The 14,453-nt window shown below is 44.0% G+C and overlaps 1 protein-coding gene across 1 annotated transcript in view; it reads left to right on the top strand.

Moving 5' to 3' along the window:
• CD63 (CD63 molecule) overlaps nt 1-14,453 on the top strand; it is a 37,085-nt gene that overhangs the window by 17,566 nt on the left and 5,066 nt on the right. The window contains exons 3-4 of the mRNA XM_075336953.1: nt 12,372-12,560; nt 12,653-12,727. Of these exons, the coding sequence (XP_075193068.1) occupies nt 12,372-12,560; nt 12,653-12,727 (264 nt within the window). The remainder of the gene's footprint in view (nt 1-12,371; nt 12,561-12,652; nt 12,728-14,453) is intronic.

The following is a 14,453-nucleotide window of genomic DNA, read 5'->3' as shown; positions in this document are numbered from 1 at the left end:
GGTCACCAGTGAGACTTTCACGGGTGACCGCTAATCATGACTCGACACAGAGCCCTGGTATGACAGTCAGGTGAAGTTTACTCAGCTGAGTTCATTCTGATTGCGCGACTGTATGCTGTCAGCGGTCATGTAGCAGAGCTCAATGCCGTGGGGACCGCACTGCAAAAAATGCTTGCAAAATGCTTGCGTTTTGGATGCATTTTTTTTTTCTTACAAATGCAGTGATTACAGTTCTGAGGGTTTGTTCTTTTCCGCACTGCACAGAACGCAATGTGCGCACATACCCTTAAACCGCAAGTAAACTAAGGAGCAGAATCAAACTCCACAAATGCTGATTGGCTCCGTGTAAGTGGTCGGTTAATGGCCTGTACAGTCCAGCTGAACACGTGAACACAGAACCATTGATAATAGTATCGTCCTGTCCAGTGTCGTGTTTTTAGCAACCCCCTCGCCTTGATCATTGCTTTTTACAAATGCTCAAGCCTGTCTGTTTAGATTGATTGAAACCACATTTTTCTTATTCTGTGTAATGTCGGATGGTACAGCATGCTCAGTGTGCGGGGATCATTCATGAGTAGTAATTGTAGCAGCCGAGCCTGTCCCTCCGGAGGGCGTGCTGCCTGCCCGACATTGCCTCATGTGACTATTATCCATCATTTCCTGCTCAGCCCTGGTGACTGCCTGGATCAATATTTGCCAGTGTGATATCCAGCAGCTGGAGGCAGAGGTGGTAGCTCACCTTTGTGTGGGATTAACCACTTGGCTTCTAGATGGCGGCAGAAGTTCACTTTTTATATCTTACTTGAGTAGATTCTTAAAGGGCTTGTCCACTATCCCACAGCCCCTTCTCCATCCCTACGTTTCCCCCTTGTATAACACTTTCCTCCGGTTCCGTTCCACTGCTAGAATGGCATCAGAGGTGACTGTTATTTTACAAGGAGGGAATCGGGGATTCAGAAGGGATTGTGGAGTAGTAGACAACCCCTTTTTTAGTAATCCAGTTTTCTTCGTTCTCCACTTGTGCATCCATGTTTGCGTCGAGCATTGCTCTGCCATAATGGTCACGATTCCATGTAGCTGTCAATCTGCTAGAACACTGACGTTGTTACGGCTCATTTACACTGGCCGCTAATTTGTCAGGTTCTAGTGGTAACAAAACACTGATTGTGTCATGTGACTGAAGGATGTGGTGAGGAAAAAAATACTCTATCGTGTATGAAATCTGCGAGAAATAAAAAGTCTGTTCATCTTTTGAAATTAGAACTGTAAATGTCAATAAATAATTGAACAAGTGACCAGATCGATAAAAGGAGCAGAAATCCCAGTACTAAATGGGTTCGGCATCCGGTGTCTGTTAATCGTGTTCTGTAGCAGTTGGAGCCAGGGCTGTGGAGTCGGTAAACCAAACCTCCGACTCCTCAATTTCTCTTGCACCGACTCAGACTCCTACACATATTGCTTATAGTTAGGTGAAAAATGTATTGCAATGCATGAACATGTGTATGTGAACATCAGACACTTAATGATTTTTGATACAATAATCAAGATATTTAGAACATAAAATATTTATTGGAATACAACTTTAGAACACAAACTGTAATAAATTGTAAATATGTAATACACTATGCAATATACAGTAGATTACATATATATCTTGTGTGTGTGTACACACACAAGATATATATGTAATTACTGTATATTGCATAGTGTATTACATATTTACAATTTATTACAGTTTGTGTTCTAAAGTTGTATTCCAATAAATATATTTTGTTCTATCCAAATATCTTGATTATTGTATCATAAAAAATAATTAAATGTCTGATGTTCACATTGTACTAAAATAAATTTTTCACTTAAATACAAGAATTATACTAAATGTTGTTATTTAGTAAAATTATTCAGCACATTCTGCTTTGCACTACAGTCCCCAATTTATTATATATTTTAGGAGTCGGTGCATTTTATACCAACTCCACCAAAATGAGCTCCGACTCCACCAAAATGAGCTCCGACTCCACCAAAATGAGCTCCGACTCCACCAAAATGAGCTCCGACTCCACCTCCACAGCCCTGGTTGTAGCGAGAATGTATTCCTGCCATATTGTGCATCGTTAGTACAAATGCTGCTGTTCATGGAAAACCATGAAATGTATCAAACATTTTATCACAAATTACATTGTGTGGACGAGATCAACAGCAATGTTTGTACCAATAGTTTGAGTTGATGTATTGGGAATGATTGGAATTGCTTACAGGATGTGACTGGGCACAAACACATTCAGTGTGATCAGAGCCCGATGGGACGATCACTATTCTACCATTTCATCCATGATTCTTGTCCTTTATAAACACTTGTCTAGCATCAATACTTAATAGTCACCTCAGCCATCATGTGAACTGTACAGGAAACCTTGGGGTTTGTGACCACGTGTCAGATGACCCTGTGTTCTGGACAGTGTCTTCTCACATAGATGCTAGTGTTGTCTGCCAGAGAGCGCAGCGTCCGTGCTCACGATTAGGGCTCTAAGGTCATGTTCAGACATCACACATGCTTTTCTTTTATTACTCCAGTCGTGCTGCGTTATTTTGTTTTTGGGGTTGTTTTTTTGTTTTTTTTTTACTTTTTTATAAACTTCTGACTGGCCGGAAGTCAGACGTTCTGTCATGTCTCAATGTAAGTCTGAGGGCCAGAGCAAGGCTCCCGTAGACTTGCATTAAGTTGCGACCTCCAGTGCACTCCATGAAACACTGGAGCTGCGGTCGGGTCACAAATCACAGGAGTCCATCTAGAGTGAGTGGCTGGAGAGTATAAAACATGGAATTATATTTAAAGCGCACCACCAGGATTCTCCTATATAACATAAAGCCAGTGCTATACTGGCACACTCGGGCTTATTCTCTACATACCTTTAGTTATCAGCTAGGATGTATAGGTTTTGAAACACAAGTAAAATATGTAAATTGAGCAGCTGTTTGACAGCAGATGCAGCAGCTAACTGGGGTGAGTATTCATAATTATTCCCGTCATCCCCCCCCCCCCCCCCCCCCCGCTTGTCCCACCTGTTGTTTATGCTAATTCAATTAGAGAATTGTTTACTGTGACTAGAAAGACCTGCTGCTGTCATACCCATGTGACAAGAAGGGGTGGGGCCTCAGCAAACAGAAATAATGTTGCTTCTTGGTATCAGCTATGTTGGCTGAGGCTCTGCCCCTTCTGGTCACATGAGTATGACTTCTACACAGGTCCTTCTATTACAGAATCATTTTACTGTGACTAGAACTAGCATTAATAACTGGGAGGAGAGCAGGTAGGGGGGAGTGGGAATAATTATGAATACACACCCCAGCTATCAGCTGATCTGCAGCTGCTGTCATTCAAACAGCTGCTCATTTTACAATCTTTGCATCTGAGCTGACCATTAAACGTATGTATATAATCAGCCTGATAGTGGATAGTGTCAGTATAACACTGGTTTTAGGTTATATAGGAAAATCCTGGTGATTGATGCGCTTTAAAGCACCTCTCCAGTGATAAAATTAACATTAAAAAAACAAAACCTGCTGAAGTGCTTTAACTATGAATCCGGGAAAAACTAGGACATCCTTTTTATATTTCAGTGTATCACAGATCCTTGTAAACTTAACCCATTAAGGATGCACCAAATATCTTTCCATTTCCCCCCCCACCCCCAACAAGCCACAATTTTATTTTGTTTTTATTAAAGTATCAGGATTTGTTCGTTGCAGAATGGACTCGTTTCTTGAGTGACCCCCCCTTCCTGTAAAACAGGAGGGGGCACTCTCAACTGGTGAAATTGCCTCACACATACACACAAGTACGTACGCATGTGTGTGTGTGAGGCAATTATATATATATATATATATATATATATATATACGATATAGATAGATCTCACAATTTTTTTTTTTCAAGTTTTGTTTTGAACTTTTCTCAAATATATACACAGCAATATTAAATTTTTTTTTTTTGTTTTAGTCACTCCAGCCTTTAAAAGCTGTGCATCGGCTATATTGAACGCTGGCAGCTTCTGCTTGGTATGGTAAAGCTTTTTTTTAAAAAAAAAAAAAATCAGATCTAGTCTCCTGCTCAAGTTTTCCAGTGTCTGAACACGTCCATGTTTGGCATAAGGTCTGAGTTGTCTTGTTCCTTTGACACCCCCTCTACATTATCAGGGGGAAGGGGGGGGGGACAAAACGCCCTTCCATGTGTTCGAACCCTTTCTATTCTTTATAAAGCTGGACGTGCTTGTAACCTCTCTAACCCTCCAGTTTTGAAACAAGGAAAAGGGGAATGTCTGGTTTTCAGCATGTGACTGCAATGCAAAAAGCCTGATCTCACAAGCTCGTGCTCTGCCAGAGGATGAGCTCATAGCTGCCGGGTTATTTTAGTGACCTGTGGCCATTATTTCAGCAAGAACGTCTTAGCATAAATGGAGGCTGTAGATATTAGAGCTCGTGTTCCTCTACTCCCACAGCGGTAACAACCTGGAAAGAACCTACTGGACCGTTACCTTCAGATTGTGTGGGAACAATGAAGTATCAAAACCCGTTATCGCCGTGATCTGCAATGTTACTTTTCTTGAGTTCATTAACCTGTTCTTGACAGGGTTTTTTTTTGTGCTCTACAGTTTTTTGCAATTAGATTAGTTCAGTTGCTTGTGCTATGTCTTGAAGATGTTCTGAATCTTTGACGTCCACCCTGAGGCTCGGCATAATTGAATGGCCAAGATGGTGGTGGTTGGGGGCAGGCCGCCAGCTACTACTAATAACCTGTTGTGTCACGGAGACGTGGTACTGTCACATTCTTAACTGGTCTAAATGGTATTTTACAGTTATTAAATACTCGTGTGTTCTTGTACGACTTCAATTTTAGGCGTCCCGTTACACATAGCGACGTACCAGCGGTCTGACCTGGCAGGGATCACTGGTACGTCGATACATGGTCGCTTTTGAGCTGTCAATCAGGGAGATCTCCACAGCAACCAGCCACCAGCGACCTGTGTAACGACGGCTCCCTGCTTACACAGAGGTGGTGCTTGTTGGTCTCCCGCTGTCAAACACGCTGATGCGTGCTGCACAGCGGGAGGCCAACGAGCAAAAATGGTCCTGATCGTTTTATCCTGATCAGTGACCTCGCAGCAGGGGCCCGCTCGCTGCTGCGTATCACACACTGCGATATCGCTGGCGAGGTTGCCAATACGTCACAAAACCTGTTAAGCTGGGTTTACACACTGCAACATCGCAAAGGACATCGCTGTAACGTCACCGGTTTTGTGACGTTATAGCGACCTCCCCAAGTCTGAGTCGCTGGTGAGCTGTCAAACAGGCAGATCTGGCCAACGACGCAACAGCGATCCGGACCTGCAGAGCGACCTAGCTGGTTGTTGGGGACATTGTAAAGCTGCTATTTGAAAGGGAAGTCGCTGTAAAGTCCCCTTTACACGCTGAAACTTTCTAGCGATGCATGCTGCACAGCGGGAAACAAAGGACCTAGGAATGGTCCTGAACGATTTGTAGCGAGCACAACTTCACAGCAGGGGCCGGGTCGCTGATAGGTTTCACACACTGCAATGTCGCTGGGGAGGTCGCTGTAACGTCACAAAACCGGTGACGTTACAGCGATGTCGTTTGCGATGTTGCAGTGTGTAAACCCAGCTTTACATTTCAGCGATCTCGCAATGTGTGACGCGTGCTTAAGAGGTCGCCTTAACTTATCTTGAGGATCATGGCCCTTGACTAAAACCAGTAGATTACATCCAGGGCAAAATCAAGTAAGGGGTGCTTCACACACAGCGAGCTCGCTGCCGAGATCGCTGCTGAGTCACGCTTTTTGTGACGCAGCAGTGGCCTCATTAGCGATCTCGCTGTGTGAGACACTGAGCAGCGATCTGGCCCCTGCTGCGAGATCGCTGCTCGTTACACACAGCCCTGGTTCGTTTTCTTCAAAGGCGCTCTCCCGCTGTGACACACAGATCGCTGTGTGTGACAGCGAGAGAGCGACAAATGAAGCGAGCAGGGAGCAGGAGCCGGCGTCTGGCAGCTGCGGAGGCTGGTAACTAAGATTAACATCGGGTAACCAAGGTGGTTACCCGATATTTACCTTAGTTACCAGCCTCCGCAGCTCTCACGCTGCCTGTGCTGCCGGCTCCGGCTCTCTGCACATATGTAGCTGCTGTACACATCGGGTTAATTAACCCGATGTGTACTGTAGCTAGGAGAGCAAGGAGCCAGCGCTCAGTGTGCACGGCTCCCTGCTCCCTGCACACACAGCTAAGCGGTGTGCGCTGGTAACTAATGTAAACATCGGGTAACCATACCCGATGTTTACCTTAGTTACCAGTGTCTGCAGCTTCCAGACGCCGGCTCCGTGCAAGCGCACAGTCGCTTGCACGTCGCTGCTGGCTGGGGGCTGTTCACTGGTCGCTGGTGAGATCTGCCTGTTTGACAGCTCACCAGCGACCATGTAGCGATGCAGCAGCGATCCTGACCAGGTCAGATCGCTGGTCGGATCGCTGCTGCATCGCTAAAGTGTGAAGGTACCCTAAGATGGGGGCCATATCTGGGGGTTGTAAGAGGGGGAGAAAAAAGTCTTGTGGGGGAGGAGTAAAGCATATTAGTGAATATAGAGTAATTTAGAATAGACCCCCAAAAAGTATGACAAATTTATGGCAAGTGAGAAGCCGCCTTCTTTACAGCTGAGGCTTCACTCCGCGTGATGTGGCAGATTAATGACTGTCTTGGCTTCGTGTAGCAGACATAAAGGTTTGACTCCGTAACACAATATTTGGCCTGTGACTATGAACAATTCACGTGTGTGCCCTTGGTGGGTTGTTGGTAGAGCCAGGGTGTGTGCCAGCCTTGTAACATTAGCCGGACTCTAGATAAGGCGCTGGGTAAATATTTCTGTTTGCAGATCTGTGGGTGTTGCGCTCCTGCAGTAAGAATGCATGTGTCACGGCCTCATTAAAGGAACAGGAATAAGTGATTTGTCCTCGCTGTTAGGCTAAGTTTTGATTCTGAATACTTAATTTTTCTTTTCAAGCATGACCTACCAAAAGGAGACAAAGACTGCATTAAAGAGTGTAACCTGCAGATAAGGGGGTTTCAAAACTACCTGGGCACCGCGCCTAGATGGATGTATCGATCTCTCGCCATATTGTGCAGCATTTTGAGTGAACCACATTCCTACATGACTTTCTTTCAGAGAAAATAAGGGTTAACGTGGTGAGCAGTTCAATCTTCAGCTGGTGATCAACTGCAATCATGGCACATTGCCAAAGGGGCAGGGCTCAAAGTTTTTGGGTTCTACAGAAATCTCTGCAGTCTTTCTGCAATGCACACAGTCATGAGTCCCCTACATGAACAGTGCCTCTCCACTCCCCCTTTCCGAATAGAAAAGTAAACATTTGCATTGTGAGGAGATGACCATTTACATGGCAGTCAGAGGAGAATCGTGACTGTGTGATAATTGCACACTGTAGAGATTTGTCTAGAGGCCATTTCTTAAGGCCCAGTCACACTAAACAACTTACCAGCGATCCCAACAATGATCCAACCTGATAGGGATCGCTGGTAAGTTGCTAGGAGGTTGCTGGTGAGATGTCACACTGCGACGCTCCAGCGATCCCACCAGCAACCTGACCTGGCAGGGATCGCTGGAGCGTCGCTACAGGAGTTGCTGGTGAGCTCACCAGCAACCAGTGACCAGCCCCCAGCGCCGTGTGGAAGCGATGCTGCGCTTGGTAACTAAGGTAAATATCGGGTAACCAACCCGATATTTACCTTGGTTACCAGCGCACACCGCTTAGCGCTGGCTCCCTGCACACCTAGCCACAGTACACATCGGGTTAATTACCCGATGTGTACTCTGCTACGTGTGCAGGCAGCAGGAGCCGGCTTCTGCGGACGCTGGTAACCACAGTAAACATCGGGTAACCAAGAAGCCCTTACCTTGGTTACCCGATATTTACCTTTGTTACCAGCGTCCCCGCTCTCACACTGCCAGTAATTGGTGTTAGCCCCAACATTACTTACCGCAGGGGGAAGAATCTGAGAGAATCTCTAACTCATAGCCATTTCGCTCAGTCTAAGGTGAATCCGGAAAGAGACTGGCTAACAAGATTACAAGAGGGTTCTCATCCATGCGGAAGCTGCTCCTTTTGCAGCTATCTATCTAAACAGAGAGTTTACCAACCCGTTAGACAACCGGATATATGTCATAAAGGATAAAATCAACTGTAAATCGAAGGGAGTGGTTTATGGAGCAATATGCCCTTGTAAAAAACTATGTGGGGAAAACTATCCAAGAGTTTCGGAGGAGGATTTCGAAGCATATTAGTACAATCAACACCAAAGTGGATACACCTCTCTAGACACATGAGATATTATCATAGTGAAAATCCCCTAGATTTGAAGTTTTGGGGCATTAGACAAGTCAAATTGGGAGTAAGGAAAGGAAATTTGGATAGACTATTACTAAAAGAGGAGGCGAGGTGGATTTTTAGATTAAATTGTATGAGCCCAAATGGCTTGAATGAAGGCTTTACATATACAGCCTTTATTTAATAATCTGTAAGATTTTTTTTGTGACTATTTTTTTTTTGTGACAGTTTTTACCCCCATACAAAATAATTAATTATCCTGTACTATATAGATATAGAAAATCTGTGGACATTTATTATATGGGACCTTATCAGATGTATATTAAAGATATATAAAATAATTTTTATTGCAGACTTTATTACAATTATCAGTGTCTCTGAGGTTTGAAATCGGAATATATCATTGAATAGCCTATTTTAAGCATGGCCATATATATGCCAAAGCAGCTTTGAATATGATGTACATATAGTATTTAATATATTTTCCTACTGTTCTAAAGAGGGATATATATATATATATATATATATATATATATATATATATATATATATATATATATATATATATATATATATATATATATATATATATATATATATATATATATAAAATAAATATATACTCTAGAGGGATTATCTCATGAGATTATAAGTGTGAGCATATATGATCCATAGTCTAGTCTAAAGGTCCAGTCACACTAAACAATTTACCAGCGATCCCAACAACGATAGGGATCGCTGGTAAGTTGCTAGGAGGTTGCTGGTGAGATGTCACACTGCGACGCTCCAGCGATCCCACCAGCAACCTGACCTGGCAGGGATCGCTGGAGCGTGGCTACACAAGTTGCTGGTGAGCTCACCAGCAACCAGTGTCCAGCCCCCAGCGCTGCATGGAAGATGGTGCGCTTGGTAACTAAGGTAAATATCGGGTAACCAACCCGATATTTACCTTGGTTACCAGCTCACGCAGCTACACGTGCAGAGAGCAGCGCACACTGAGCGCTGGCTCCCTGCTCTCCTAGTACAGCACACATCAGGTTAATTACCCGATGTGTGCTGCAGCTAAATGTGCACAGAGCAGGGAGCAGCGCACAATGCTTAGCGCTGGCTCCTTGCTCTCCTAGTTACAGCACACATCGGGTTAATTAACCCGATGTGTCCTGCAGCTACATGTGCACAGAGCAGGAGCCGGCACTGACAGTGAGAGCTGCGGAGGCTGGTAACCAAGGACAGGGCTTCTTGGTTACCCGATGTTTACATTGGTTACCAGCCTCCGCAGAAGCCGGCTCCTGCTGCCTGCACATTTAGTTGTTGCTGTCTCGCTGTCACACACACCGATCTGTGCTTCACAGCGGGAGAGCAACAACTAAAAAATGGCCCAGGACATTCAGCAACAACCAACGACCTCACAGCAGGGGCCAGGTTGTTGCTGGATGTCACACACAGCGACATCACTAGCAACGTCACAAAAGTTGTTCGTTAGCAGCGATGTTGCTAGCGATGTTGCTTAGTGTGACGGGGCCTTAAGCATAGCTGCAGGCACGATTGAGGAAATTATGCTCCTTGCATCTAAGTGTGGACGCACGCGCATGATGTATAGTTATTCTCCTTGTTTCTAAGTGTAGACGCAGGCGCAGTTGAGAGAAACTGTCTTCCCTGCTTCTAAGTGCGGGCGCACGCGCATTAAGTAAGAATCATCTCCTCCGAGTCTAAGAGGGGACGCATGCGCGGTTAGTAATACCTCACTCTTTAGGCTCTAAGTGCGGACGCATGCGCGGTTTGAGCGGACGCTATCCAACTGTGATCACACTGACAGTGATAGTGATTGCTTTTACACTTTATGACGCTTTGATAGGAATCTTTTCACTGCCCTGATATGGTGATCGGGTTGTAATACTCGGCAATCTTGAGGGAATATAGTGTCAGACAGATCTGGCCAATGCACAAGCTGCGCTGTAACACAGCTGAACTGACAAAACATCTTGTGGCATTTAAAGGGAAACACACCCCTCTTAATATGATAGGCTCCTTTTTCTCCTCACACTATGACACTGATTACTATTGGTTACTTTTGCTGTCAGTATTAGGTTCAGACTATAAAAGGTCCTCAAACACAGAGTAAGTCAGTATTAGCCTCAGCCCCCTGATGACGCCAGTGTGGTGAAACATGTTGGGGAGGCTACTGCTTCATGTCTTTTAAATAGCAAGCATTAGTGGTCATTCATGACAAGATTAATATAGAGATCACTCACAGACGTCAGTCTGGATTAGGAATCACTTTATTAGGAACGATTATATATCAATCAGAGTTAGACCACAATGTTTAGTGATTTTAAGCTGTATGTCCCTTTATATCTTAAATAATGAATTAAAAGTTAAATTTTAATAGATCAGTCTTTAGTTTAGGGTTTCTAGTTGCCTTTGGCAAATTGTGATTTGATTGCTGTTTACCCCTATGCTGACTGATAGAACGAGTTTTTTAAGTAGCCAGTCTGATCGCGGCCCCGGCTTCAAATGATGGCGCCGTGAGTCAGCGCATGCAGAGAGCTCCACACGCTGCTCCTGGCACCATCATTTGAAGCTGTGACCATGGACAGACTGGGACACTTGCTGCACCGGCCTGTTCCACTGCTGCTGCCAGCACAGCCTCTGCCTCCTGTGACCCCCGCTCCGCTGCCACACACCCCCTCCCTCCCCCCCTTCCTCTGGTAAGACCACACTGGAGTATAAGATGGATCCTTTTTTTTTTTTTTTTTTTTTTAAATTGTTAAATTTGGAGTGAGTCTTATAAAACGTCCCCTGCCTCTTCTCTTATAATCAACTTCTGTTGTCTTCATCTGTTTTCACTGCTGCTGCAGTTTGACCTGCCCGCTGCTCTAGTGTTTTATAGAGCATGTTGGAGGTCACAACTCAATGTAAGTCTGAGGGCCTCTTTCTTGCTCTCATAGAATTGCATTGGGAGCTTGGGATTTAACTTCTAACTTTCGGCCAGTCAGAAGTTCAGATCATAAGATGGTGCCGCATGACGAGCGATGGCAAAAAGTGAAGATGCGGGGAACGTGTCTTTACAGCACCACTCCAGAAGTAGGAAAACCAAGCGCTGGAGAGGTGCTCTAAGTGCAGAGATATAAATCGGGGAGCGCTCTTTATAGTTATACTTGAGAAATGGCTGTCAGATGAGCAGGTTTGTTCTGCAGGTATTGCTGTATGGCCACCTACACGTGAGGATTCCAGTTCCTTTTAAAAGGAAGCTATCACATCTGTAAATGCTATTTACTTGCAGATGTATTGATATTCTTCAGGGTAATAGTTTATGTAGTGTCTTTTTTTTTTTTTTTTTTTTTTTGTTTTTTTTTTTTTTTTTTTTGTTTTGTTTGTTCCTCTGTGTAGCTGACTTACTGGGGCAGCAGCTAAAGGGAGAAAGATGAAGCTATTCTCCCTGCAGCCGCAGTCCTCCAGTCATGGAGTCAGTGCATGGCGCCATCAGTTACCGCTCCCCATACAATGACCAGGCTAGTCACTCCCTAGTGTGTAAACACTGTGGTGTGTGCAGAGCATTGGGAAATGACTACAGCTTTGCTCATTGTGTCAGAAGTGACTCTAAAAGCCCATCTAACTTCAGTGTAACAGATTTAAATGCCATTTCCCTGCAGACTAGCCTTATATCTGCAAGTAAATAGCGTTTCCGGATGGATCAGGTTTCCTTTAAAGAACGGCAGGTTTTGTTATGCAAAGAACCTCTGTATTGAACAGTGCAAATAAGCTGAACGTCTCCAGTCTGGGTGAATGTATATTTGCCACTTGAGTGTGAAGGGGACGGTTGGGAAATCCTTTTGACGGGGCCAAGTAAGTGACTCCGCATTGTTTGGCAATGAATTGTGTTCATGTATTTAGTAGTGGATAGCTCTACCCATGTATTGTCCCTGCAATTCATCTGACTTTTTTTTGTTTCCGCTCCTTTTTCAGATCTGTGGTTGTGCTCTCATAGGACTGGGAATTTATGTGTTGGTCCAAGTACACAACCCACAAGTATTTAAAAATGCCTCTATATTTGGGCCCCCTATCGTCATTATTGCAGTGGGAGTCGTCATCTTCTTCATCTCGTTCTTTGGCTGTTGTGGAGCTGCAAAAGAAAACTACTGCATGGTGACCACGGTGAGGACTCGTTCCTTCAATTTACACAAATTGATCGAATGGAGAATGATGACTGTTAATTTTAATGGGTTTTTGTTTTTTTTTTGTTCCAGTTTGCAGTCTTACTGGGTTTGATATTCCTGGTGGAAATAGCTGCTGCAATTGCTGGATATGTATACAGGAATCAGGTAAGTCTCCTTGTTGTTGCAGCCATATTTACCTAGTGTTTTTATATACAGCTAGTCAACTAAGCATTACACATCAACAATTTTCTAACTAGATATATTTCTAAAGGTGCTATCGACATCTGGTGAGAAACTGATGTCAATAACAACCCATCCAATCTACACAGAGAGAGAAATCAAAGCATAGATGTCCATAAATTTGTGAGAGTAATAATAAGAAATCACACGGAAAAGGTATTGAACTTATTGAAAACTTAATACGTTGTATAAAATCGTTTTGATGATGACTAGGTATCATTCAACCTGAACTGTAAAGTTTGTGGTCTGTACCACACACCTAGTGTCCAGGGCTCAAGTCCAAACACTGAATCGTGTCTAAGATCGGATGCCGAATAAAGTCTCGGGTTTTGTGTTGGAAGGCTGCAGCGCCTATTTTTGATCAGCAAATGTAAAGCGGATACCTGGGGACTGGTATTATCAGGCAGGGAAGGCCCATGGTTATTTGGCCCTTCCCAGCCTAAAAAATGGCAGCCTACAGTCTCCCCAGAAGTGGCAGATCCATTAAATTCTGGCTCTTCCCAATTGCCCTGAAGTGGTGGCAGCCAAGGTGATGCCATTTTAAAGTTTGTCAGCTGTAAACTGATAGCTAGCATCAAGACCAGGGGTTAGTAATTGAGAGGCATATATCAAACACCCCCATCCAGTGATGTAATGTTTCTCGATGTCCATCGAATCCTATGGAGTATCTTTCTTTAATTTTATTTCCTATCCACATTTGTTTGCAGGGCAACTGTTCTGCTCTTACCACAAATTTTTTTTTTTTTTTGCTTCCTTTTGCACCCCCACTTACAACCACTTTTATAGTACCACAGTTCAGGTTCCCATTGACTTAAGGGGTTTGGTACCGAACTTTACTTAAAAGTTTGTGCGAACCCGAACATCCACAGGTCGCTCAACCCTAAGGCTAGTTTCTTACATCCGTCTTTTTGCCGGATTGGCGGTTCCGGCGCACTCCAGTACAGTGTATACAGTACAATGGCAGTGCAGCAACTTCTGGGTCACATGCTCTGGTCACATGACATGTGACCGGAACTTGTCGCGCTGCCATTGTATTGTATACACTGTACTGGAGTGCGCCGAAACGGCCAATTCGGCGAAAAGACGATGTGTGAAACTAGCCTAAGTATGACCACTTCAAGACGCCTCCTGGAGAAACTAGTGGCATGCGTTGCTCAGGTGCAGGTTGTGGGTTTGTGGGTTTTTGTTTTTTTGTGTGTGTGTGTTTATGGTGAAGTTGGTTTTTGTTTTTTTTTTTGTTTTTTTTTTTCTTTTTTTGGTACTTCCAGATTATGGCCCAAACAGTGCTCACTGGAACCTTGTATAGTTTAGAAATCCGGTAACTGATGCCATCAGTGTTTTGCAACAATCACTTTACAAAGCGCTTGAAACAGCTCACTGGTTTTACCCATCATATGTTTCTTGTGTGGCACCTTGGTAATGAAACCCCTTTTTATAGGCCATCAGTTGAATCAGCTGATATTTTCAATAAGTGTAATAATTGCTTTCTAATTACTGATAGATTCTAACTGGTGTTATGACTTTACATGGCTTTTTGCGCTGCTTTCTGCATGTGTTCAATACTTTTTCCATGTCGCTTATTATTGCACTTCACTCAGTGTATGCACATCTATGGTTTGATTTCTTAGCCCCGTGGATTGGATGGGTTACT

The sequence above is a fragment of the Anomaloglossus baeobatrachus genome, chromosome 2, assembly GCF_048569485.1.
Source record: "Anomaloglossus baeobatrachus isolate aAnoBae1 chromosome 2, aAnoBae1.hap1, whole genome shotgun sequence".
Lineage (NCBI taxonomy): Eukaryota > Metazoa > Chordata > Amphibia > Anura > Aromobatidae > Anomaloglossus > Anomaloglossus baeobatrachus.
The sequence above is the reverse complement of the archived record's forward strand: the minus strand, read 5'-3'. Positions and strand labels throughout refer to the sequence as shown.